Source organism: Zonotrichia leucophrys, chromosome 4, assembly GCF_028769735.1.
Source record: "Zonotrichia leucophrys gambelii isolate GWCS_2022_RI chromosome 4, RI_Zleu_2.0, whole genome shotgun sequence".
In the NCBI taxonomy this organism is placed as follows: Eukaryota; Metazoa; Chordata; class Aves; order Passeriformes; family Passerellidae; genus Zonotrichia; species Zonotrichia leucophrys.
Window position 1 is genome coordinate 42,665,944 of NC_088173.1, and position 26,537 is coordinate 42,692,480.

The window sequence follows — 26,537 nt, forward strand, 5'->3', positions numbered from 1 at the left end:
AACAGCAGGATGTAAAAACAAGTATTAGCCTCAACAAGAAAACCACAAGTATTTTGAGAATGAGCCACAAAGGAGGGGTTGACATGTAATCTGTAACCAATGATGAGCTTAGCTTTTGCAATATGTATGAGCTTAGTTAACACTACTATAAAAGTATGTAAGCTGGATCAATAAATTTGAGAGCAATGATCATCAATAGGATGTGCTCGTCTCCCTTCACTTCCATCAAATGGTGACCTCGACCTGATACGGCGACAGATCACAGAGGAGTGAAGAACCGGGTCGGGTTCTGAAGCAGCTGGGATGGCAGATAAGCGCGGAGAATAAAGGAGAAAAAAGAAGCTGAGACGCGCCGTGCCCTGGGTGTCGTAGAGGCGAGCCCAGCCGATACGTGCTGCCGAAACCTTGAAGAGCTGCAACAGCGCTGACGATTTAGGTATGGAGAGGCAAGCAGCATATGATTTATTTACTGCCTTTTTACAAAAACGGCAGGTTAGGCAAATAGATTTACGAAACGATTTACCAGGGCTTTTAGCCTATGGGTACGCTAAGGGAGTTTTTATTAACCCCCACACTGTTCACGAGTTAACAGAGTGGTGTAAATTCGGTGATTTATTGTGGGAGGCTACTTTAGAGGACGATAAAACTGCCAAGAAGCTAGGTAAATTATGGAGGGTGGTTCACAAGGAGCTTTTACAACATCAAGCCGAGAGAAAAGCGGCCGAACAGGCAACAGCTGCACATGGCCATAATAAAGATTATAATCAGGATGCGGGAACTCCCCTAGCCCCTGCAGTTAGGACGGTGTTTTTGCCTTCCTCACCGTCCTCCTCTGCTTCGGCAGTACTGGGTATAGAGCACACTTGTGAGCCTTCCGCACCCCCTGAAGAACAGGAGCCGTGGCCAAGAGCACCTGATAAGCTCCTGCAAATCAATGAGCCGATCCCTGGGGCGGAAAACGACCTAGAGGAGACTATTGTGAGGGAGTGAAGGGAGGCTTGGGCTGCATTGGCAAAAGACGCCATGGAGAAAGGGGATGATGAGGTTATCAGCGCTGCTACCCAGCTAGCTTGTCCTGTTGTATTCAGTCTGCAGCAGGGAGGGGGCATGCAGGCTACCATTACAGCCCTTGATTGGAAATTACTATCTCAGCTGAGGTCTACTGTTAGTCAATTTGGAGTGAAAAGTGAGCCAGCCAAAAAAATGTTAGACTATATCTTTGATACTAGTCTTCTCTTGGTAAATGATTGTCGGGGAATAGCTAAATTGATATTTACTCAACATCAGCAATTGTTATTCAATGCTCATTGGCAAGGGCTTGTAAATGAATGCGTAGCACAATTAGGGCTAGGCTTACAAGAACAAGCAAAGACCTCTCAAAATCAGGTGTTAGCTGCTCTTGCACCACTTCAAGCGTCAGCTGCACTGGCTCCAATGGCTAGTTGGTGCCAAAAATGCCACTCAGACACCCTCAATACGGGCGCTTGCAGGCGGAGACCGGGAGGCTTCAACCAGGAGCACGAACCGCAGCGACCACGCACCGACACAAGTCGTCGCTGCAGCAGCGGCACCCCCTCCTGTCTCCAACCCACCACCACCGGGAGCCTCGGCTTGGAGCTGGCAGCTGCCATAGAAGTTACGCTGACCACCCTGCACCCACGAAAAATCCCAACAGGGGATTCAGGGACCTATTGTTATACAGGGTCAAGCTGGGTGCTTTGCTTTTCGGAAGATCATCTGCGTCTATGTTGGGATTATTTGTTCTGCCTGGCATCATTGATGCGGACTATACAGGAGAAATTATGGTCATGGTGCATACCCCTTTTCCACCACTCCAAATTAATAAAGGACAGAGGATTGCTCAGCTGGTGCCGCTTGAACAAATGACTAAGGGATTACAGGCTGTAAGAGGACAAGAGAGGGGAGAAAATGGTTTTGGATCCACTGGAGGACTTACCTTGCTGACTTTGAACCTTTCTGAGAGACACAAGAAAAGAGTGGAAGTGGAATTTCAAGGACAAAAAAGATCATTTTCAGGCTTGCTGGACACTGGAGCAGATTCCAGCATTATTAGCCCTAGCTGCTGGCCTCAACACTGGCCTTTGCAGCCAGCAACACCACAGTGACGGGGTTGGAGGCTTAACCCTGGCTAGCCGTTCTCCTCCTCTCCGGGTTCACAGAGATGGAAAACAGCTAACAGCTACTTTTTCAATACTCCTATTACCACCTAGTGTGCAATGCCTTATAGGGCGGGACATTATGGCTCAGTTGAGAGTGGTTTTAACCAATGAACACCCTTTAGGGTAAAAGCCATTGCTTGGAGCGTGGCTGAGGAACCTTGTGACATATGCTATAGGGATACTGGATGTGCTTTTAATGCTTTTGCTTATTTTGCCTTGTATTTTTAATTGCATTCAAATTATGGTCAGTAGAATGATAGAAAAACCTGGCAGACTAACCTTCTTGCACAAAAAGAAAACGGGGGAAATGTGGAGAGTTTTTGTGCAGACGTGGCTTGAGGAAAAAGGCCATGATCATATACAGCTGGTTAAGCAATAAAAAGCAGCTGTAAGCAGTAAGTTCTCAGCCTTTTCCTTAAGAGAAAAACAACAACACTGCGTCCTTGAGTAAATAACAAGATGTCCTGGTTTTCGGCAAATTTGTTAAAGAATCTGCAAAGGAGGGCCCCTCCAGAAAGTGAAATCCACACGGCCCCTCCCCCCAACCGGTTCGGGAAAAAATTCCTCGGAGAGAGGTGGAAAGAACCTGTTTATTTGACTGGCTCAGCACACAAAATGAACAATACCCGATGACACCGCTTTGAGAAAGATGGCAAAATCAGAAAGTCTCTTTCAGGGGTGGTTGCTCTGTTCTCAGTCCCTCCGGCGCTGGGCCAGCTGCTGCAGCCGAACCTTCGGTGTTCCGGGGTCCCAGTCCGGAGCAGGTTGAGGTGGTCACAGAAAAAGGAGAGGAGAAACAGTCCAGGAAGCAATGTGGACTGTTTAGCTAGAACTAGCTAATAAGCAGAGGCAGAAAGCAGAGCAGAAGCAAGAGCAGAAAAAGAGAGCAAGCAAAAGCAGCAAGCTGAAGCTGGAAGTGAAAAAACAGCCCTATGTACTGCTCGTCTCTGTGTTCCTGATAAGAGAAACCCAAACAAAACTTCCACTCTTCAGAGCCGGTCTTAAAGGCACAGAACAGATGAATGGGGATATACAAGCATCATAACGTCACCCCAGGACACAAGAAAAACACGGTGAAAAATATGGTGCCCTTGAATGTAGTCAACAGCAGGATGTAAAAACAAGTATTAGCCTCAACAAGAAAACCACAAGTATTTTGAGAATGAGCCACAAAGGAGGAGTTGACATGTAATCTGTAACCAATGATGAGCTTAGCTTTTGCAATATGTCTGAGCTTAATTAACACTACTATAAAAGTATGTAAGCTGGATCAATAAATTTGAGAGCAATGATCACCAACAGGATGTGCTCGTCTCCCTTCACTTCCATCAGGTTTGCTTGTGGTTTACTGAGAGAAACCAATTTATTTTTTATTTATGCCTGAACATATGTTATAAATCCATTTTACGACACGAGGTTGATGCCTCAGGTTTGAGCTTTTATATTTTTCAGATTCTGTGCTGCTTTAGTGCGGGGCTCTGGGCTTCATATTAGGGGATGGTGGGCTGGGACACGTGAGGGGGAAGGAGACTGCCGACATCACAGGCTCTAAACAGGCTTTTTTAGTGATAAATAGTTTTCCTTTAAAATTAAAAACCTTCACGTCTTAGAGATCTTCAAAAATATATATGTATGAGCTCTGCTTGTGCCCTAGGAAAAGTGTTAAAATTGTTGTGGTTGCTGTGTTTCCCCTCAGGAAGTTCAGCTGCCAATGCGTTTTCTTCTCAGTTCAGCATTGACTGTGGTATGCAAACCAATTAAAGAGGGAAATACAGAGAAGCAAAGAGGAGAGGCAGTAATATGCATGAAAATCATATTTTCACTATAACATAATTAAATTACTTAGGCCCATAGGGTTCATTGACCATTCTCCCATAATATGAGATTTTTTCCTGGCTTCCTTCTTCCTGCATAAGGCTATGTTCTTTCTGAGTAGTTAGTGGGAAATGTTGTTATCCAGTGAGGGCTAATTGAGCATAATTAACCATTGGGTAACTCACATCATCAAGCAGAAGAGGGCAGTAAATCAAAAGCAGTAAGTTTGCTAAAACCTGGGACAGAGAAAGACTCCCTCGTCCCCAAACCCCGGAGCTTAACAATACAGGAGAAATTCATAATGTGTGTTTTTTTCACAGTGAAGAAAATTGGCTTGAGTTTTTTGTTTCTTTTGGATTTTTGTGTTTGTTTGCTTGTTTTTATTTGTTGTTTGTAAAAAATCCAAAACACAAAAATGCTTTCATTCTGCTGTTTTAGTAAGTGACTAATTTCCAATGGAACCTGTTCAGTGCTGGGCTCTTATGAAGTGAAAGGAGTCAAACTGGGATTAAGTGCTCAAGGCTTTACAATTCTTGCCTCTGGGAACACAATGATGCTGGATGTTCATGTCTTTGCTACCATTTAAATTATTAATGAATTCTATGAAATCAAAATCTCGTCAGCCTCACCTCTCCTCACTTACTACAAGTACTGGCAGCAGCAGGAAGCCACACAAAGCACCAGTTCTAGTTACAAACAAAGAGAAAGGGACACTTTAAAGTGTCTGAAGTTGTTACTTTATGAGAAGCCTTTAATGGCTTGATTTCTACTCCACTGCCTTTCTGCACATCTCTTCCCAGAGTCTTGTGTTCTATACCAGTTCTGAGATATCCTCACTCACCACTGTCAATGTGAATTGGCTGCTCCTAAATCAAAAGTAGTTTTCCATGCTGAAGTATAATGCTATGGAAATTAAAAGGTCCTTGAGGACAATTATTTTGTATTTTTTCTTTAAACCAAAACAACAGAAAATAAACTGGCTAATCTCTGTATGGAATTTCTTCTTCACAATTTTCAGACAGTTTCCCTGTATAAGAAGTGGGCATTGTGTTATGTGCTACCTCTAAATTAAGAAAAGCAACATGCCATATATATCCCATGTATTTTCTAAGTGAAAATGAGGTAAAGCCCTCTTTCATACTGGTTCTTTTTCTTTCTAAAATATTTCAACTACTGTATTTTAAAGCGTCACATACAGCAAAAAAAAACCACTTAGTCCTTTATTTCTATGTAATTCTTTCTTTTTAAAAGCAGGATAAATTTATTCAAGAATAAAATCCTGCCGGAAACAGGTTTGTTTTGGCATTGCATTGTTCCACTGCTCAAATCATGTAACTCCTATGTATTTAGTGGTGTTACAACCCCTGCTGAGTATCAAAAGTTTCTTGACCTTACCGACTTTGCTTCTAAAGCCATTGGCCAAGGGAGCTGGGTGGTTACCATTCACAGCCAGTCAGGTTCAAATGCAGAGTGTGAAAAATGCATGTATTTCATTATTGGCTTTTTGCAAATATTAAAATGAATATTATATGTGTTGTGTTAGAAAGTAACGCTGTATTAATTCTCTTAAGTAGCGTAGTAAATATAGTTTTAGGTTATAAAAATTGTTAACATAGAAACTTTGTTATGTAAGATGCTTTTTTAAAAGAAAGGACTTGCAGCGAGATAGCAGCAACAGGACACGTGAACCTTTCAGAGAAAAAGAATTTATTGCCCTCTTATCAGCAGAAACGAACTTCTTCCCACCTCGAAGGCGCTGTAAGGATTAGAAGGAAGAAGTTGACGATGATCAGACAGAATCCTGTGTTTGAATGGAATTTATGCATCATGTATGAAGTGTATGAATATGCAACAGGCTGTTGTTTTTAAGGGTTAATCCTCTGTTAACGGGGGTCCTTTTTCGGGCTCGTGTTGCTCAGAAAAAGGTACCCGGACATCCGTAACTCTTTGTTCTTATTGTCTCATATTGTCCTAATTCAATTTGTCCAAATTACTATTACTCTAATTGTATTACTACTTTTTAAATAACGATTTTATTACTATTAAACTTTTAAAAACAAGTGATTGGCGTTTTCCACACAGCGTATCTCGTACTGCCAGGGAACAACAAGAACTGGATGAGAAATTTGCCTGGTTCCACACCCAGCGCTCTGTGAGCCGGCGGGGTACAGCTGCGGGCCGGCATTTCAGCACTGCGCTGCCAGGACACTGCCCGCATGGGTTCTGCACGCCCGAGGCGCCGCAGCCGGCCCGGCACGGCGGCAGAACCGCTGCGGGGCAGCCCCGCGCCCGCGGCCCGGAGCGCGGTGAGGGTGCAGGCACCTGTTCGACACAGCGGCGGGGCAACGGCACCCTGGGCCGCTCCTCCCCACGGGCTGCCCTCGGCTCGGGGTGCGGCGGCGAGGAGCAGGGGCCGCTGAGGGGCGGCTGAGGGGACGCCGAGGGGCGGCTGAGGGGACGCCGAGGGGCCGCCGCTCCACAGGATCACCCCGCGAACGCTCCGGGGCTCGGGCGAGCCCCGCGCATGCGCGGAGCGGCCGCGCATGCCCGCAGCGCCCCCGCGCGCCCGGCGGCGGCGGCGGCGGGGCGGGGGGGGCCGGGCCGGGCCGGGCAGGTCGCGCGCTGCGCCCCCGCCCCTCCCGCGCGGGGCGGCCCCGGCCCGGCCCGGCCCCGGCCCGGCTCTGCCCGGGCGGCGCCGCCGCTTCCTGCTCCCGGCCCGGGCGGGCCACGGACGCGGCCTCCCGAAGCACGGCCACGGTAAGGGCGCGGTGTCGGCTCCTGCCGCCGCGGCGGGCGGGCGGGCGCTGACAGGCGGCAGCTGCCCTGGCAAGGGGCCGCGGGGCCGCGGCGGCTCGGGGGAGGCCGCCGGGCTGTGTGGGATGGCCTGGAGGTGGCCGGCCCGGGGGCCGCTCCGGCGGCACCTCCCACCCGCCGCCCCCCCGCCGCAGCCGCACTTTCGCTTTCGCGCGGGGCGCGGCGGAGCAGCCGGGGCCGTCCCGCCGCCCCCGGGCCCGCTGCCCGCGGGTCCGCGCCGGCGGAGGGGGCGGCGGGCGGTGCCCGGAGCTGTCAGCGCACACAGCCCGGGCAGCGTGGCCGCCGGGCCGGGAGCGGGGCGGAGGCGGCGGGGCAGCGCCGAGGGGCAGCGCCTTGTTTACACGGGCGTCGGGAGAACATGGCAGCCCGGAGCGCCGGACACTCGCTGTCATGCGTGAGCGCTCCGCCGTGCCCGTCCCTGCCCGCGCCGCTGATAACAGCGCGGGTCCGGCGGGCTTTCATTGTAGCGCGGCCGTGAAACGCCGTGCTGGGTGAGCCCAGGTCGTGTTTGTCTGTTACCTTCTTGGATGCGCTCCCTCTTGTCTCTCCCCGCTTGAATAATTCAGTTTTTCATTCTGCCTGCTTCCCCCCCTTATGGCTGGTCGCTGTTGCCTCTCGTGTGACTTTTCTTTTGTCATTTAACTTCTTTAGCAGAGACAGCACAACCTTACTGCAAGTTTAAAAACTGGTTCTGGGTCTAGTCCTTATTGCTCTTCCTTCTGCACTCATTCCATCTCATATACAGTGCTTTCAGAAGGGTGCTGGGAAAAGGAAGGTTCTTTTGTGTGGTGCCATCAGTGACACATTCTTCATCTCTCAGGTTTCAGTAGTATCTGGTTCAGAAGGTGCCTGAAGTTTAGACTGTTACACACATCTTTATATTCAATAGTCTCATAAGCTACTCAGGAGTTTTACCATCATATAGCTGTCTAACTTAAATCTTACAAGTTTTTGACCTCTAGAATATACTGCCAAAGCTAATTATGGATTTTTTGCACACTGCTTCTTTTTAGAGCGTGTGTTGGGGTTTGTTTTTTAAACCTACATCCTCACCATTTAATTTAATCATCTCTGCTGCGTTATTATGTAAAGTGATGAATAATTCCTCCCTACTCTGGCTCGTGGGGGAGTGGAAATGATTGTTAAGGACCAACAATCAATTCTCTGGAAAGAGAGGTGCAAGTGAGACTTGTGTCAGAGGGAAGAGAAGGTTACCGGGTGTCTTTAAATAGAGAGCAGTGGGAAGAGAGCCTGCTAATAGGATGAGATGCAGAAGGTCCAGGAGCAGCCTGCTGAAGCCACAAAGCTTTCTGCAGAACGTTAATAGTTTCTAAGTGATTATAAGCTTACATGTTTTGGGGCTCATCAGCTGCAGCTTTTGAGGCTTCAGAGCAAACTTTGGATGTTCAGATTATATATGTATGGAAGGAGATCATCTGGTGTTTTACTGGATTTGATGCATCATTAATTTGATCCAGCATAACAGTTTCTGTGCATTCAGGAATAAATTTACTGCTTTTTTTTTGGTATGAAAACTTATGAAGTGTGGTGTGGCTGGGACTACTTTGCACATCCCTTATTTTGATTTGTATTTCTAAATTTTAGTGCTCGGTCTGAATTGTGAGGTACTGTAGACTGTGTGGTTGGCATGCTCCCCTGACCTCGTGGATGCAAGGATTTACTTTGTATCCTAATTTGGATATAACCTGTGCAACAAACTTTATCAAGAAGCTTAGGAGTTTTTGTTCTGCTCAGACAGCTTTTTCAGTAACTTAATTTTTCAGTTCTTAGACTCGTTGAGTTTCAGAAAAAGAAAGGCAATTTGCTGTTTCTTCTGCGCGTGCCAGTATGAATCAGGTAGCCAGAGATGTAAATATGATCTGGGAAAGCATCTTTAAAAAGACTTTTCAGTCAACATGAAATGTGTTACAGAGTGTGCTGTGGTTTATCTGTGTCAGAGTGATAGTGGCATTTACTGCAGTATTTGAGGTTCTGCCTGTGAAACATAGAACACCTTAGTGCCCTTAGAAAGCCATATATTGTTCCTCTTAATGGGATTCTGCAGTGATCTTGGCCGATGGACTTCTGCTCGTGCAACTGACTTAATTTTCAAGCCAACTTTCTTAACTTTTTTGGTTTTGATTAAACGAAAAGAAGGCTGTTTTGAAAAAAAAAAACCCAAACCAAAAAAAAACCAAAAAAACCCAGTTGCATCTCTGGAGGTATCTGCATGAATCTCCTCAGGATTTAATTGCGACCTGAATCAAAGGGGGATGTTGTTCCACGTGCTCCCGTGGTGGTTCTGAGTGCTGGAGGAGCAGCTGCCTCTGCTGCTCAGACTTCTGTGTGTTGGTCTTGTTTTTGTGTATGGGCATCTTTTTCCAAGCATTGTGTTTTGAGGGGTTTTTCACTAGTTTCTTTTATAATTAAAATGAACGTGTGCTAAAGCTATTTGCAGACTTATATTTAGAGTTTTGTTTTGAAATTAGTCCTAAATAACTTCACTTGAAGTGTGGCCTAGAAGAGATGACTCTCTCTACCATCCTTTCTACACAGTTTTTCAGTTGTTATCTTTTATTCTGTTGAGCTGCATGTTTGCTTCCCTGTTAATTTGATAGGTAATTATGCACAGGGGGAATCACCTTCAGGTTCTGTGTTTACTGGGATTTGTGTTCATCACAGTTGTGATTTTGTTTTTACTAGGATTTACAGTTGTGATTTGAAAGTTTTAAACTTTGTGCCAGAAACTCACAAGAATAGTTTGGATTTCTTGTAGGCACACCCTTGGATACGTAATGTAGGTCAGATTAATGTACTATTCAGTATGTGAATGAAGTGGTGTTTTGCAGCCTTTATTGCAAGTGCCCGGTGGCCTCTGAGGACCTGCTCTAATTGGTTGTCTTGACCAGTGAAAGTTATAAAAAATTTGAGTCTTTGGTGTGTGTTTTGTAGTGTAAATAGTTAGAAACTTCTTGCTGTTGGGGCAAAGTATTCAAGATTCAGAATTTTTTGTTTGATTGGGGCTTTGTTTTTTATTATATGGTGATGGGCGCATGTAGATTTATTTTTGTTTTCCCGTGAGATGTGTATAAAAATAACAGCAAGGATGTTTTTGTGGTCACAAGGGTTTTTCCAAATGTTTCAGAACTAGTTTTTCTCTGAATTTTCCATTGCCAGGAAGAACAGGAGTGGACGTCAGAACTGTAATAACATGATTTAGTAATTTTTTTGGAAATATTATATTTATTTTTTCCCCTCTGATGTTATTCTGTATTTTGTTTTATTGTGAGCATCTATCCAGAGAGGAATTAAATTTGTAGTGTGCAGTTTTTTGTTTTTATTTTTAATCTTTCTGCAGGTTGTTCTGTAATTCCAAACTAGTTGTACTTTGAACCAGCTTCTGTGCTTGCTAATTGTATCACTGGGGACAGCCTAGATTCTAACAAACCTGAACCTTTTCTTACTTTAGGAGTGTGAGTCCAATTGTCTTTTGGCCTTTTTGGCTGCCTTAGTTTTGGGAAATGTGAATTTCTGAGCTGATTCCTGAAGTGACCAGACAGCATTTTCCTTTTACAGGAATGTAATGAGCTGGGACTTGCTAGAGAGAGGATGGGGAATAGATTCAGTGTCCTGCTGAAATTTGAGGGTGAAGCAAGAAGTCTTCCATTGAGACACACTCCTTAGGGAGAGGGACAAGGGAGGTGCTGGCTCATAGAGGAAGGGCTGTGTCTGTGGGAATCTCACATAAATGTGGGTGCGTGTGTGTTTGAGTGTCTGCTCTAACCTGGAACTCCCAAACCAGGCTGAACTGAAACCCTTTCACCTTCTCACGTGCTGATGAGTGGGCTTGTTGTTTTCTCTGCCCTGGCAAAGTTTTGGAAACATTGCTGGCTGAACGCCAGTATGAAGTTCAGATCCTGTTGTATAAAGACTTGGAGTACCTTGATGGACAATTCCACGTATTCAGTCTGAGGATACAGTTCTTTAATGAATGCTGAGATTCAGCATCTCACACATTGTTCTGTGTACTTTCTTTCCCCTGTAAGGTCCTTACTGTGATTTCTGCCCCAGCTGGAAAATGAGACTTATCATTTATGTTTCTGCATTGCCTTAACTTCATTTCTATAGGAAATCAGTGATTCATATAGAGATAGATCAGCATAAAAGTGATTGAAACCTTTTGTAACCTAGGAGACAGAGTTCTAGAGAGAGCCTGATCTTGTAAACAGTATTGGGTGCTTTCAATTGATGCAATTTGGCAGTTACTTGGCCATCTGTGTGGGATTATAGTACCTAAAATATAAATATACAGTAGATGTGGTCTAGTGTTCTATTTCTTTGCATCAATATTTATTATCAGTGATTGTTTGTTTGCATTAATATTGTGCATGAAAATTAGCTTTGTTATGTGCTTAAGCAGAGGTACCATATGAAGCACTGTATGTTCACTGAGCTGTGAGTCTGAGTTGCAGGAACAGTGCTGATGTTTGAAACAGGTTAGAAGGTTTGTGCTTCTAAATTAATATGCAATTTAATTTCTTTGGCCTTCTATTTTGGGTTATGGTTCATTGGCAACATTTCTGTTCTGTGTATAAATGGAAAACTGTAGAAGAAGAAAAGATTTTGCAATAAAATTGATTTTTTTTCTTTGAAATGATTATTTTAGTGTATTCATAAGCAATTGTTTTTCTACTTAATGTATTTTTTGAATGTAAAGACTTTTGGATAGGTAAGGAGTGGGCTTTTTGTTCTAAAAGGTCTGCAGGGTGACAGGTGTCTGTGGCTCCAAGGGATGCCTGATAAAGGCTTTTCAGCCCGAGTCTTGTTTGGGGACCATAGGAACTCTTAGTTTCTTCTTCATCAAAAAGTGGTGAAACCATGGACAATAAAGTAGTAACTTTGAGGGGGGAGGTTTGTGCTGTTACAAATTAAATATAGTTAGGTATGAGTTGTGCTTTGTCATGTAGAGTGGACTGCCTAAGTGAGCAAAAAAAGCCTTTTTTTTTTCCTAAATTGTGTATATTTTTTTCTTTCTTTTCAAATGTATCTTGTGCTTATTCCTTGCTTAGTTTGTATCTGGCTGGGGAGATGATCAGCATTTGTAATTTTTGTTAGTGTAACCTTGCCTGTAGGAAGCCCAGTTACCCTGCATGAATCCACACTAGTGTTTCCCTGAATGAGCAAGATGAGATTAGTTTAAACCAGCTCCCTGCTGTTGGAAAGCAGACTCACTGAGCTTGCCCACTGCAGTATGGATGAGCATTTCTTTCTTCAGTACATATTAGATGGTCCTGTTTTCTTGCAGACCTCAGTGATTGGTGTAGCCTTCTAATGGATGGATTTTAGTAAAATGTTGGGCCAAATTCTGTCTTTTGTTACAAAGCACTGATCTCACTGTTTGCTGATGCCCTATTTTGATGTAGAGATGCAGCATGCAAGAGAAGACTTTTGAGTATAAATTATGCAAATAAAAATTATTTTGTGTTTCAGCAACCTCTGCCTAGCTGTTCAAGAGCAGCGGACTGTGAATCCAAGCCTTTGATATCCTGAGGTTATCAGCATTAGTATCTTCAGGAGAGATAACAGTTCTCAGACTCTTCGGGAGATGCACCATGACATCAGTAGTGATTGACAATGGAGGCCCTGCCCTGGAGTTTGACAGCAATGAAATAAAAAATCAAGAGGTCAGAAAATAAATAGCACTTATTTACTATCAAACTTTGAAACCTTTTATCTTAATTTGAAAGAAAATTTTGCTGTGAACTTGCTGTGAAAACAGATGAAATGGATCTGAGGTTGTTATGTAAGGAGGAGGAGTGCAGCAATTTTTCAAATACCTTTTAGTAGAAGAGTTTGTTGTCACAGCAGTGGAAGCAGGAAGTCTTGAGGTCTGTACTACAACTGTAGACTGGGTGTACAAACTTATATTCTATATATAAGCTTTCTTTAACATCTCAGATGTGAGATATAGAACAAGTTGAGCAGAACAATACATAGACCTCTTTTAAAGTTAGCCAGCACAGCATATTTTATTGTATTTTGCATTTTTATCAACAAATAATAAATATATTCTACTCTTTGGTAGCTTTTAATAAAGATCATCTGGCACGGTTCTACCTCTGCAGCACTAACTGATTATATATGCTTTTACAGACATTTTCATCCTTAAATAAGTAGAGATGGCACATAGGCTTTGAAGTAGTCAGTTCTTGTGTAATAACTTAGGCACTTAACCCAAAACATGTTTGGAAGACACAGGTCAGGTGTAGGTACCTTGCAGTGCATGGTCAAAGCCTTTGTTACCTTTCTTCAAGCAGAGGGAGGAGAAACACTTCCCACAGCTCAGTGTCTTCATCAGAAAGTATGCTCTTTTCTGGTATCTTAAGCTGTCTGGTGCTTTAAATTTTCCTTAAACTAAGGAAAACTTTGAGATTTTGAACGTTCCCTCTAATGGCTGATAACTATCTGTTATTCCTTTAATCTCTTGCTTTGGAAGAAAATTTCCTGTAAAAATATTTGAAATTATTATCATTATTTCGTAAAGCATTTAAGAACATAAGAGGAAAACATTGACATAGAGTTCAATAGTGCAGTATTTAGAGCATTTTTTTTCTTTTCTTTCCTTTTTTTTCCTTTCTATAGGAAAATGGGCCTGTCTCTGAATTCCCAGCAGTGGTTGTGGAGCCAGTTCCTAGTGCCAGACTAGAACAGGGTTACGCTGCTCAGGTCCTGGTTTATGATGATGAGACTTACCTGATGCAAGATGTAGCAGAGGAACAAGAAATTGAGACTGAAACTGTGGAAACAGGTAGACTGACTTAATTCTTTTCTTCCATGAGGCTTTTGTACTTTTAGAAATCCCCAAGGAATGTGTCTATCCACAGGATGGAGGTCTTGACGTGGGGTCACATCTCTTTCCTCTAAGCTTAGTTTTGCTTAGGCTTCACTGGTGCCAGGATCACCTTGGTGGGTGAAAATGTCACGTTGCATTCAGAATGCTGCATTGTAACACTGTGTCTCCTCCCTCATGAGCAGGCAGATCTTCAGTTGTGTCTTTGCTATGTACTTATGCAGGGAGTTTACTAGAGAGCTAAACTTGGAGTGTCTAACAATCAGCTGAGCCATGACGTTAGTTGGAATTCAGTTTTACGCTGTGTGTGAGGCACACAAGGGCAGGGCAGCTGGAAGTAGGTACTGTGTGGCTCTGTTTACCCCATCCTCCAGCTCTTGTCCCTTCCTGTCTGTCCCTTCCTGTCCTGCCTTTTTAATGCAGGAGTTTGTTATTGCTGGTTCGGTTGCAGGAGTGGGTGGCTAGGGGGAGTGGAGTTGGGCTGTCCCTTTATGGGTGAAAAGCCTAATACATTGAAATTAACACATCTGTCTATAAAATAACAAGTTAGGAATGGAGAAAGGAGTGGAGCGTTGCTGTGAAAGATTAACTGTTTAGATGAGGTGAATCTTTCTGTACACCATCTCTCCAAAGAACATACATGATCAGGAAGTTTGCATTTTCTGAGGGGCACCAAAGTGTCTGCAGGAACAAAAGCTGTGCTGCTGGAGCAGCCTAATAACCTCTGACTGTTGGGCTGTGATTCCTGCTCTCCTTCCCTCTTGCTCTCTTGTGTTGCTTCTCATACTTCTCTATGCTAATCTTGCAAGAAGAAAAATAGCAAGGAGACCCTCAACTGTTTTGTATTTTTGTTGAGGTAAATTTCTGCTGGATTAGCAGAGTGTTGGAGCAGGGAGCACATGGAACTGCAGCCAATGGACAAGTCCTCTTGGACACTCCATATGTAACTGGTGAGACCCATTGACATTGGTAGCATCTGCTCCTCTCCTGCAGCTGCCTTATTTAGAGCTGGAGTTTAAATTCATGATGTCAGGAAAGCAAAATAAAGGTGAGAGACCATCCCAGCTGCTTAACTTGGCATCTCCTTAAGGCTATGTTCATTCCTATCAGATTAGGTAAGTTTCAGTGCAGATTTCTCAGTAAACAGTGCATGCAATTGCTCATACATCCCTCTCAAGTTGGATGTTATCCTGTAGCACTGCAACAAAAATCACAGGCATCAACTTCACAAGGTGAGCATGAGCTAGTGATGCAGGTTTTGGGACAATACTTACAATTCCAGTTTACTGAAACATGTTTTGAAAGAAATATGCTAGTTAGAATTTCAACAAAGAAATGTAAAGAGAAGTTATGAAATAATGTATTTCTTAAATTTAATTTCTGACTATGGTAAGAAAACTTTTGAGGATAAGGTAAGTGAGAAGTGAGAGTATTCTTCCCAAACTGAGTTTTACAACTAAAGTTTATATTGGGAAACCTTAAAGAGCTTATACTTCGAACATTTTTGTATTCAGAAGTTGTTTTTAAACATTAAATATGCTGCTTCTAGTAAGATTTTTGTAGAAAAGTGGTTAAATTAATGGCTAACAGAACAGCTCTTTTAGGATAAAGAGCTGCTGCAAATGAACTCTTTGTGTTTTTAAGCATAATTTTACGGCCATAATAAGTGGAGGGAAATTACAGTTAAAAACTTGTAGCTCTTCTATAGAAATAGTTTTATGTAAGCTGCTGTTCAAAGAAAGGGACATGGGTGTTTCCAAGCCTTGATATTTGAAAGTATAGTGTTAAAATTTACGGGGCAGTTGATCTGATAATTTGGTGTCTGTGGCTGGAGGTGGTCAGAGATGTGTCTTGACTGCATGTAGTTTGTTGGTGTTTTCTGTGTTGCTTTTGTTTTTCACAGTTTGGCATTAATATGTTCTTAAAAATTTAGTATGATAAGATCATGATATATTTAAATCAGTTCAAATATTTATTTGTTTTAATAGTTTTGATCTAAGAATTAATAGGCAGTGAAAAGCCAGTAAACAGTGGAGGAGAAATTAAAGTTAATGAAGATTTTAAAAACTCTGAATGCACACCCGTTCCTACAGTCCATCTTTTAAGTATTATTTGTGTAGTGTATACCCTTATTAATCCAGTGTGGTTTTCATGGTGTAGTTACACCTGAGAGTGAGTAGTGGTCCTTGCACAGAACTAATGTCCAGTGTTGGTGACAGGAGTGCTTGGGTTGGGCTGTTCTCAGGGAGGCATTCATTGGGCTGTTCTTGTGGGGCATGTGTTGTGAGCAACAGATACAGCCAGGAGTCTTTCTGAATTGTTTCTCATACAGAGAGGTAAGATGGGCAGAGAGAAAGTATGAAAGCCCTGAGGAACATTCATTTTGGAGATGCACCATTATTAATAAGCAGTGAATTGCAGGACAGTGAGTCTGAGTGTGCTGATTTTAAATTTTAATTTTGTAGTAGTTACTGGGCTGTGGGTAGGTAGCAATTTACTGTAGGGGAGAGGTGGGAACAGGTGCCATGGTAATTGTTAATGAGAAAGCAGGCTAAGGCAGTAAACAAGGTACAATGTTTAAAGAACATTTTAAGGTGCTAATTTTTTGAAGTGCGTGCCTTTATTATGCTAATGATCCCAATTTAGAGAGGTGCAACAGTTAGATTTTTCTTCTAAGATGTACAGAAATCAATTCTTGCTAAAGTAGTCTCAATACATCTACTTCCTAAATGACAGAATTAATTGCTACAAAAATTTTCATATTATTTGATAAATGTATCATTGCACCAAGAATGAGTAGACTTAATACCTTTTGTGGTTCTAGATTCTACAGACAGCATTGTAAATACTGAGACCCGTCTTAAAGAATCCTTGGCATTACTTGAAAAGGATCCCTTTTCACATAATACATCCCCCGTTGTCAGTATCTTTCCTGTTGGCCATGGACCTGATTTTTTTCTCTTTCTTGTGACAGTTCATTGGCAATTCCAATGGCTACTGATTTACGTGGTTTAGAGCATTACAACACACATTCAAATAGCCTCGGGCTACCTTGCAGTTAATCTAAAGCTGCATAATTTATTACAATATAGCATTATTCTAGCCTCCAGAGATAGGGATTAGTACCCTGTGTGAAAAATGTTGTAGGGAAACTGCTGTGGGAAGATTTACGTGGGGCACTAAAGAGATGATCTATGCTGATCACTGAATGGTTCTGCTTGTGGTTTGCTGTTCTGTGAATGGTTTTGAGACTGTGTCCACTATAAGGACAGTTGTGCTGAGCCAAGGGCAGAATCAGGGTCTGCAATTTGTTTTTAATTAAAAAGCTTCTCACATTTATGAAACCACAATTCAAATAAAATATATGACATGATCATTATAAGTACTCATGAATTTTTAGTTAATTCTAGTGGAGTATGTGAGTTTTTGCCCCCCATCAGACTCCTTCCCACTAATCTATCTTGATTCTTGAATCAAGGATCATTATTTATAATTAATCCTTTAACTGTAAAATTAATCCATTAACTACTAAAGTAAAACCCAAATGTCTTTCAGCAAATAAGAAAGACTTAATGGTTCATTGTTTTTATTCTAGAAAAATATGCCTATTTGCTTGGAATAGAAAAAGGAGTTTTCTAGGAAAAACAAAAGATGGAAATCTGGGTCATTTCATGTGACCTTGTGACATTCTTTGTGGAAGTAGTGAGTGCCTTTTGTAATGATTGGAAGGGGAAATAAAATTGTTAGTTTGACAGTATTTAAATGTTTTCTTTTTTTGTTTGATATTCTTGGGAGTGGTACCTTTAAATCATCGAGAACTGAGTTACAGCCTTAAAATTTTGTTTACTGCAACAGCGAACATGTTTATATCATAAAAGATACATCCTTCTTAACAAGTTTTTAGTCATACTCAAATTCTGTTGGCTTTCATTTCCTGCAGTTTTTTTCCCCTGAAAGTAGTTAGCCCTTCAGTTTTAGGATTTATTCAACAAAACATTTGTAGTTTGCATAATACCAGAAGCTGCTTTCTTTTAAGAAGCAGTGTGTTTGAAGTTAACAATTGCTACAATTCTGTTTATTTTGTCTGCGTTTCTTGATCAAAAAAATAGTGAAAACTATTGACAGTAATAATTTTTAAAGGTGATCTGCATATTAAAAAGGAGATTGTAGTTGACAGCAAGCTGTAGGATGAGAATAAAGCCATGTTTGTTAAGGACATTTAGTCCTTAAAAACATTCAGTGGACTTGTAGAATAGATGTTTGTTGTTATCAGAAATGCCTTAAGGACTTCAAAATGATGCATCTGGGACAGAGAAATTGCTCAAGTGTGGCATAGTTTATATGCCAGTCTATTACCAGTCTCAAATACTGTTAATTTTGTAAAATCACATAGAGTGCTATGCAAATACCTGACCTATCATTGTCTGATAGACTGCCCTGGAAAGAATTTCCTTACAAAGCAGGGAAGTGTAAATATTGATTGTTTGTGGGTTGGTAGTTTGGTTTTCTTAATTTTTTCAAGACCACTGAATTTTCTTACTCTGCATGCACAAGTAATAATGCTGAAATGTAGACACTTGCTATTTTGAGTAAGTGTGTTTCAGTTTGTCAGAAGTAGTGCCAAATCCTGAGGATACATTGTTTTTTTTGTTTGGAATCATTAATTGCTCTCACTATTCAGTAACATCAGGACCCTGAGTTTACTCAAAGGCACAGATTGTGACACACTTTGGTATTGTTAGACTTCAGATGGTGTAGTTAAGAAAATGAGCTTGGCATGGTCATGGACCACTTTCTTCAATATTTCCCTCCATCTTCCAGGGACACTTTGTGGTTATTTTGCTATTTGAGCATTTTCCACTGTCAAATCCGCAGTGGATGGTAACGATTATGTTGATGTGCTGATAAAACAGATGGCTGCATCATCTTGTATGTTTTCTGGCATTTAACTGTTAAAATGCTTCTTTCTATGGTTACCTTTGCAATGCAGCAATAGCTATGAGCAGTGATGGCCTGCTGTTGAAGACAGCAGCTACTTCTATAATTATTAGATCAGAATTTGAATAGAATTGTGTGCAGCTGTTCAAGTCCATTTCATGTGCACTGGCAAACATTGTGCTCAATCTGTGCTTGCAGTAGTAAATAAATGCTGCTTAAGAAACTGGTGTTAAATCAAGAATTTCATGTTCAATACTTTCTGGGCTTTTTTTAATTTTGGACCTATGAGGTTTGTCAGAAGTTACACAGTGCCCATTACTTGCATGCACTTATTCAAGGAGTCCAAACATCTCAGGCAAAACTATTGGGTATGAGTCAAACACTTCAGGTTTTGACTGGAAGCTGCCATCAGTAAACAATCCTCACTGAATTACACAGCAATCAAAAAAGGAAAAAAACTATGAGTGCACCTTTTCTGAAGTATGGTAGTGTGAATTCCTGTTGACATGGGTGTGGATCTTCAAAGGCATTTAGCATCTCAGTACAGCTTTTGATCTGGATCTAAACAGACAAACTTTCAAACTGTATTTTATTGCTTGGAGTGCGGGTAAATTATAGTTTTTAACAACAGGAGGTACACACAAGTGCACAATGTGACAGGAGTACAGGATTATTCCAGTACTCTGTACATAAGCTGAAGCTATGGTGTTGCTAAACTGCACCATGTAAAGCTTCCACTTCGATCTCAGGATGTTCTAATGAACAACTGTTAAATTTTATTGCACATATAAGTGTAGGCCTGCCTAGAATGCCTTTTCTTGTCCTTGGGCTTGTCTCCACTAGGAAAGTTTCTGCTGGAGAATACAGCAGAGTCCCCTAGTGGAAATGTGCTGATGGGAGGAATTCTTGTTAGCACTGCTGTTCCAGCTCTCTGAGTAACAAAAGCTGACAGGAGCACTGTGCAGTTGGCAAAGCTGGATCTGCATGAGAGCTTTTTGCCCTCACAGCTGGCTAGGTGCCTTTTTTGTCCGTGCTTCTGGCTGTGGAAGGATCTTGATGGGCAAATTGTAGCACAGGCCTATCCTTAGGTATCATGGCCTCTCTTGAATGTGACAGTGAATGATGCTGCTTGCAGGTCTTGCTCTTTATCCGATGAGGCACTGAACAAATTTAATTCCTTACACCCAGGAATAGATGAGTGCTATCTACAAAATGCCTGATTTTTTAATTGCATATTATAAACATTATCTATAAATACAGTCATGAAAATGTATTCCTATAGTGTCTTGAGAGTTGTAGTGGAGGAATAGTATTTGTCAAGAGTTTGAAGCACTGAATTTACCAGCTGTAGTTGATTTTTGCTGGACACGATTTTGTGATTTCGGTGCTGGGCAAAATTGTTTCTAAATTGTTCCTTCTGCTCCAGGACTGCTGAAACTTGAGAAGGGAAGAGATTGTGTAGTCAGATTGCAGCTGGATCCCTTTGCCTTCTTTTAATGGAGCTGTGCAGATGATGTGTTCAAGGAAGGCTCTGTAGGCAGTGGGTGTTTGTGAGATCTTGACTTAACATTGTAGGCCTGCTCAGGTGTGTGGTTTAATGAAGGAATTCCTGTGTGTAATTTCCATGCACCGCTCTGTGTGAGACATACTTGGCTTTTCTTGGCACAGCTGCTCTTTGTATGCAGCCCTCAAGTTTTACCCTGGGAGTCATTAGTGCATGGACTGGGTAGGAAGTGTGGAGAGTGTCTTCTCCTGACTGGTGCCTCTGTCCAGGGCTGTGGCCTTAGTGAGTGACACAGGTGTTCTTCAGGGGAGAGAGGATGCAGCCCCAAAAAGTGGTGGTAGTGCTTTGGGTTTTTTTTTTTTAATTAAGAGAGCAATGAAACTTTTTTTTCACCCCACAAATCTTTTCCGAGATGAAGGCTGGCTAACTGGAATAGGCCCTGTTCCTCTGACGGAGATAGGGTGGATTGCAGGCACGGAGCTTTTCTGGCAGTTGTTACTAACATAGGTGCCCTAGGGACTTGTCAAGGAGAAATCTTGTTAATGCGTCAGCGGTCACCTCGGTGAGGCCTGTCCGGGTTACACCGGTAGGCGGTTTGGCCCCGCTCACAAAGCGTCACCGGGGCACGGAGGCGCGGATGGCCGAGGGCTGCGGGGAGATGGAGCGGAAGGCGTTGGCGGCTTGCGGGGCTGGCGGGGCTGCGCCGCGTCCTTGCCCTGGGGCGGCTCCGAGGCCGCGCCGGGAGGCGCTGCCCGTGCGTGCGGCGGGGCGGCCGCGGGGCCCGGCGGTTCCCCCGCGCTGCGGCGGGAGCCGGCGCGGCACTTCCTGTCTGGGGCGGGCAGCGGAAGGACCGCGCGCGCCGCCCCGCAGGAAGCGCTCCCGCCGCCGCGCGCCGTGGCGGTGAGCGCTCCGCCCGCCCGCCCGCGGGAGCGCGCCTCGCCGCCGGCCGCTGCGCGCGCCCGCCCGTCAATGTGAAGCCGCTCCGGCAGCGTAAACATGGCGGCGTCCGTGCATGAGGGGCCCACGAACCAGCTCGACCTCCTCATTCGGGCCGGTGAGCTGCGCCGCGCCGGGCCGACGTGGGGCGGGAGCGGGGACGGGCCGGGGCGGGCGGGGGGAAGGACGCGGCGCACGTCGCGCTCCGGCGGCGAGCGGGAGGCAATGGAGGGCAATCAGGAAGTGATCACCTTGGTAGCGGCCGGCCCGCGGCACTTGCCTCCCGGCGCGGGCGGCACCGCCGCGAGTTGCGACGGGGCGCGCGGAGGAGTTTAGCGGGGTTTGGGAGGCTGGGGCGAGAACCAGGAAGTGCGCGGGGCTGTTGTCCTCCCGCCTTTCCCGGCCCTCTCCTCGCTCCTCGCGCTGCCGCCACGCTGTCTGAGCGGGCAGGCCGAGTGCCGCCGCGCACCGCACGCAGGGCCGCGGCCCGGTCTCCCCGGGCACCGCACCCCCGCGCGCGTCCCCCGCTGTCGCGGCGCCTGCCCCCCGTGCCCTTTTAAACTCGGCTCCGGCGGCGGGGCGGGAGGAGGCGCCGCCGGCAGGGCCGCGGCCCCACGTGTGCGACGCGGGGGGGCGGCGGCGCCCCCTCCCCCACGCGCGCCTCGTAGCGGAAGCGGCGCGTTCCCCCGGGGCCCCGCGCGGGGGAGGCGGGGGGCGCCGGCCGCCAATGGGCGCGCGGCGGGCGCGGGAGTGGCGGCGCGGCGGGCGCGCGCGGCACCGGGGGGAGCCGACTGTAAACACGGAAGTGGCCGCGCCGCCGCCGCACGTGGCCGCGCCTGCCTGCGGGCGCCCCCGGCGGGCGGGGCACGGGCGGGCGGTGCGCCGGGCCGGGCCGGGCCGAAGCTGCCCCGCGGCGGGAATGCCGGGCCCTGCCGCCGCCGCGCTTTCTCTCCGCACCGCCGGACCTTGCAGCCGCCGGGCGCAGCCGCTGCCGGGGCAGGGCCGTCTGCCCGAGCTGCAGCGCTTGTTCGGGGTTGTGTTCTGAGCCCTGCGTGGTTTGGCCTCGTTCCGTTATATCCGTCTGACAGCAGGATACTCCGGTGATCGCAGACTTGTCTTAAAGTGTGGTAAAGCCCTGGAGAACCAGCAAGATTACCACTGACCCAAAGCTCAAATGCAGTGTCAGGCATTCAGTTCTCCACCGAAGTTGTACTAGATCTGGTTTTATTTTTGCCTTTACATCATGAATCTGAACTTCTAAAAGTGGTCCTTGGAACCATAAACAGTACAGTGTATGGCATTATAGGTAATGAAAGTTGTGCAGTAGCTGCACATGAGTTTTCAGAGAGAGTCAAGCTTAATACTGGCTTTGCATTGACATGGCAGTGGGTTTTTAGAGGCCTAAAGATAAATGCTCTGTCATTTATCAGTGTATTAAGACATGTTTTCAGAAAGGGCCAAGTCACATCATCATCATCATTTATTTTATTCAATGTGGAAAAATACCCAGGGTTTTTTGGAGGAGGATTACCCACACCCCAGACCTGGAAAAATATACTACAAAGCAGTGAAAAACTGTTGTGCTGCATAACGGAGTAGGTCCTAAGCATTTTGACGCTTGGGTCTGAAATGGAGCAATAGCTTGACTTTGCCAGCCGAACAACTTTGATTTCTGCAGGTCTCAGTGAGTTGTTTTTTACTTTTGATTGTCCAGGAATAGAGAACGTTTAAGTAGTTGGTCATTGTGTCAACACCTTCTTAAGTCACTGTAACTAGATTGCTTGAGAGCCAGACCTTAGATAAATAATGAATGGCCTTTGCATTGCTCTTTTTGATGTCCTTTGTCATACTAATTTCATTAGCCCAACCAATTAATTCCTTTTTTTTCCATATTTGCATTGCAGTGAGTGATACCTATGCATATCTAGTATTCCCATCATCATACTATCAAGATACCATTTCTGTTTACTTCATTTTGTATGTAGATATCACGTGGATTTAAGTGAGGAATTCTTTATCCTAAGGAATTATAATAATTACATGTTGCTTTTTCCCATGGCTGCTGGTTTCAGTGTTGACAAAACTTCAGTGTTTAATAACTGTGGGAAACAAGATGGACCAAAATTATTACTGCTTAGAGTTCTCTTAATTGCCTGTTGTAACAGCAACTCCTAAATGACTTTACAAAGTTATGTTTTGGCTTTGTAGTTAATATTTCTGTCAATATCGGGCTGATAACATATGGCTCACAGTGAAACAAGTGTTTTGAGATGGTTGCTCTCATCTTTGTTATTGATCTGCCTTTATGCAGTGGGTTAGGCATCATCCTTACGTTGTGTGCAGCTGAGAGTCTTGAGCAGAGGCAGGCTTAGGGAAGTATTGAAAAACCCAAGAAACTGGTTTTTGGTTTCTGAATAAATGTCTGCCATGAAACAAGCAGTAAACTGAAGAATGTTTTCTTTTCCAAGTCAGGTTTTGCATACAGAAAGATTTCTGGGTATTACCTATAGAGGCAATTCAACTGCTTTTAATTAAGATGTTGTTTAAGCACTCTTGCTGACTTCCACTGCTGATTTTAAATGCTGAAATAAAACAAGCACATGAACGTCAGTAAACTTTAATGAGGTCTGTTAGTGTATAGGTAGTCACTCTACTGAGTTCCATGCTTGGAATTGTGAATTCTTCAGTAAAATGTTGCTTTGATTGCCTGACAGCATTAAAGGGTAAGCTATTGCAGGTGCTACTGCAGTGCAGTGCAAAAGAAGACCATTTTGAAAATATCAATCCATTTTTTCAGTCTCATAAATTGCTTTCAATAATTTTGTTAGCCTTATGTTAAAAGGGGGGGGACATTGTTACCAAATGAGTGTTGCCACAGTTTTTTTCTGTAAATCCAAAGTACAGCCCTTTCAGACTTAATTACCAAGGTTAGTATTTTGTAACAGCTGTTGAGAACCTTGAATAATCTACTATACACACTATTTGGGTAGAAAGTGGAGTTAGCAAACATTAGGCCAACAGTGAAGATAGATATCAACTAGCCTACTTATCTATTTACACTTTATATCTGAATTTGCTTTTTGAGGTTTTTTTCTATAAATAGATCAAAAATTTTAAATTAAATATTCTAAAATCATGTGCCAAGGACTCAGAGTCTTTAATAAAAGCAGTAAGATGAGATTTGATTTTAAAGAATGGAAGATAAGCTCTCGTGTGTTCTGGATGAGTAAATGGCAGTTCTCTCATTACTCAGTTACAGAAGTGTGGAAAATTTGCTTCCATCCACATAAACTACTTTGCTTCATTTGGGCGAGTTACAGTTCTTTCTGAAATGATTGTATAATATAACAGACCTACCCCTTGTATTGTTTACTGAAACAATGCAGTCTATTTTAGCTTGGAGGTCTTGAATATAGTTGATAGCATTAATATAATAGAAATAGAATTGGGCATTTTTAGAGAAGTGGGTGACACACTTCAGTCTTTGATTAGAACTGTGATACTTGTACGTCAAAGTCTTGGGAAGTTGTCTTTTTTTAATTGTGGAATCCTACTTGTTTTGTTTTCCTTTTCTCTCCATCTTTTTTTTTGTGAGAACTGTTGTGCTACAAGTATAATTTAGTTGATGACACTTGGTCTGGTCATTTGCAAGGAGAGCTGCCTGTTTTTTTCTTGTCCCTTCTCTGAGAGAGCCTGTTCCCTCACTTCATCTTTTAGGATGGGTGTTTTAGCTGGTTTTGGGTACCATGTCTTCTGTCTGAGCACTCTGACATGCTGTCTTTCATTAGACATTTTCTAGCATGTCAGAAAGGTATTTTACATAAATATCTTTCTGACATGCTAGATACAAATTTCTCTTTTTTTTCCTTCCCACTGTGTTGGTGCAGCAAACATTCCCCGTGAGGAAATGCAAACTCCTGATGTTCACAAATGCCTCTAAGGCTAAAACCCATGTACTGGGTAAAGGAGAATTAGTTAGCTGGGAAGGCTTGAAACTTGGTAATAGAACTGAATTTAGTAAGTGTTTTAATAGCTGTCCTTCTGGCAATGTTAGATTACTTTGCGAACTGTCGTGACAGACAGACAGCATGTGTTGTTCAGCCAAAGCCAGGAGTGTTACTATTTTTGCTTGATACGTTTTAGGTGACATTCTTAGTGGAGTCCCAAGTAGCTCCCATGGGAAAAGCACTTGTGAAGTGTGTGTTTTCAAGTGTCAGAGGCTTTGAGGAGTAGATAGTGCTGTTTTTATTGGACATTGAAGGGTTGCTTAGGAGAGAGGTTGAGTGGCTCCTTTGCTTTTCTGTTACAGTTCTGCAGTCCTAGTCCCCAATGCTGGTTGTATTTCCTTTTCCTCCCCTCTGATCCTTCAGCAGAATATCCTAGTGCTGGAAAAGTACATAGGTGGCTTTCTGCTATGTTTGTTTCTTGCCTGGTTCCTGCCCTCTGCTAAGTACCTCTTAGTTGTGGTGCAGCATCTAAACTGTTCTCTGTAGGAAAGTTTTGTATGCTTTTAAGCATTTAGGAGGTAGTGAATTCAATACCCTCTTAAAACTGAAATTTGTCATCTGAGTTTGAATTTCTTTACAAAAGTCCTTTATATACTGAACCTAATGGCACAGAAGCAGCTATCTGGTTGGAGAAGCTTTACTGACATGCTTTGAATCTTATTGCATGCATTAAAATAATAGCACATATAAATACTGATTTGGATTTTCTAACTTCAGTAGTGTTGTAGAATTTACACGTTTTTTATCAACTATCTGAACATTGTTCCTGTATTCTGATAATCAGTAAAAATTTTTATCAGGTAGATGAGGGAAACTTAGTAATCAAATTCTGTGCAATTGAAACTTTTGTTTAGGAAGAGAACTGTTTAGTCAGAGGGTTTCCTGCTGCAGGAGGGCTGCTCTGTTACCATGCAGGTGGTCAGGACTTTGGATGTAACCAAACAGCTGCTTGGGAAGGAAACACTTGGCCAAGCATGGGGAGCATCCAGGGTTTGCAGCTGGGGAAAGGGGCTCATGGTGCATAATTCCTGCTGGTGGCCACTGGGTATCCAAGGACAGAGTGCAAAATAAAGACCCTTCCCTGATTTTCCTGTGCTCTTAGGTCAGGTTTTATTGTTCACAGCCTGGGGTGAAGCAGTGCTGGAATGCAGCCTTAACAGGCATCTACTGTTCCAAAAGATAAAGCCCTCTAAATAGCATCCCAGGCCATGGGCTAACAGGCTGTGGTGGGAATCCCATCAGCCAGTGTGCAAGTGGGCAGCAAGAACTTTGTCACCTGTAGTTTTGCATTTCTGCATCTTCCACATCTCGTCCACTTTCTGCTTCTGGTTGATATGTTTCATCTGCTGGCTAGTAGATTTTTCAGGTTTTTAATCCCTGCATTTGTGAGAACTGCAGTATGCTGGAAGGCTTTCCCATGTGAGCCTGCAGGGAATAATCTCTGTGTGTCTGGTGTTTCCCTAAGTCAGAGGTAACTCTGGCATTGTGTTTGC

General features: G+C 43.8%; 1 protein-coding gene across 5 annotated transcripts in view; it reads left to right on the top strand.

Annotated features, from left to right (window-relative positions):
• Positions 1–6,615: 6,615 nt before the first annotated feature.
• Positions 6,616–26,537, top strand: part of ELF2 (E74 like ETS transcription factor 2) — a 28,453-nt gene continuing 8,531 nt past the window's right edge. Inside the window, exons 1-3 of one of the 5 annotated variants that reach the window (XM_064711355.1) lie at positions 6,616–6,752; positions 12,300–12,493; positions 13,452–13,617. In XM_064711355.1, coding sequence (XP_064567425.1) covers positions 12,422–12,493; positions 13,452–13,617 — 238 coding nt within the window. In that variant the 5' untranslated portion in view covers positions 6,616–6,752; positions 12,300–12,421. Of the gene's footprint in view, positions 6,753–7,171; positions 7,301–12,299; positions 12,494–13,451; positions 13,618–21,006; positions 21,156–26,537 lie in introns of those variants that run through there. The other 4 variants (XM_064711356.1, XM_064711358.1, XM_064711359.1 and 1 more) reach the window with 4 other exon arrangements.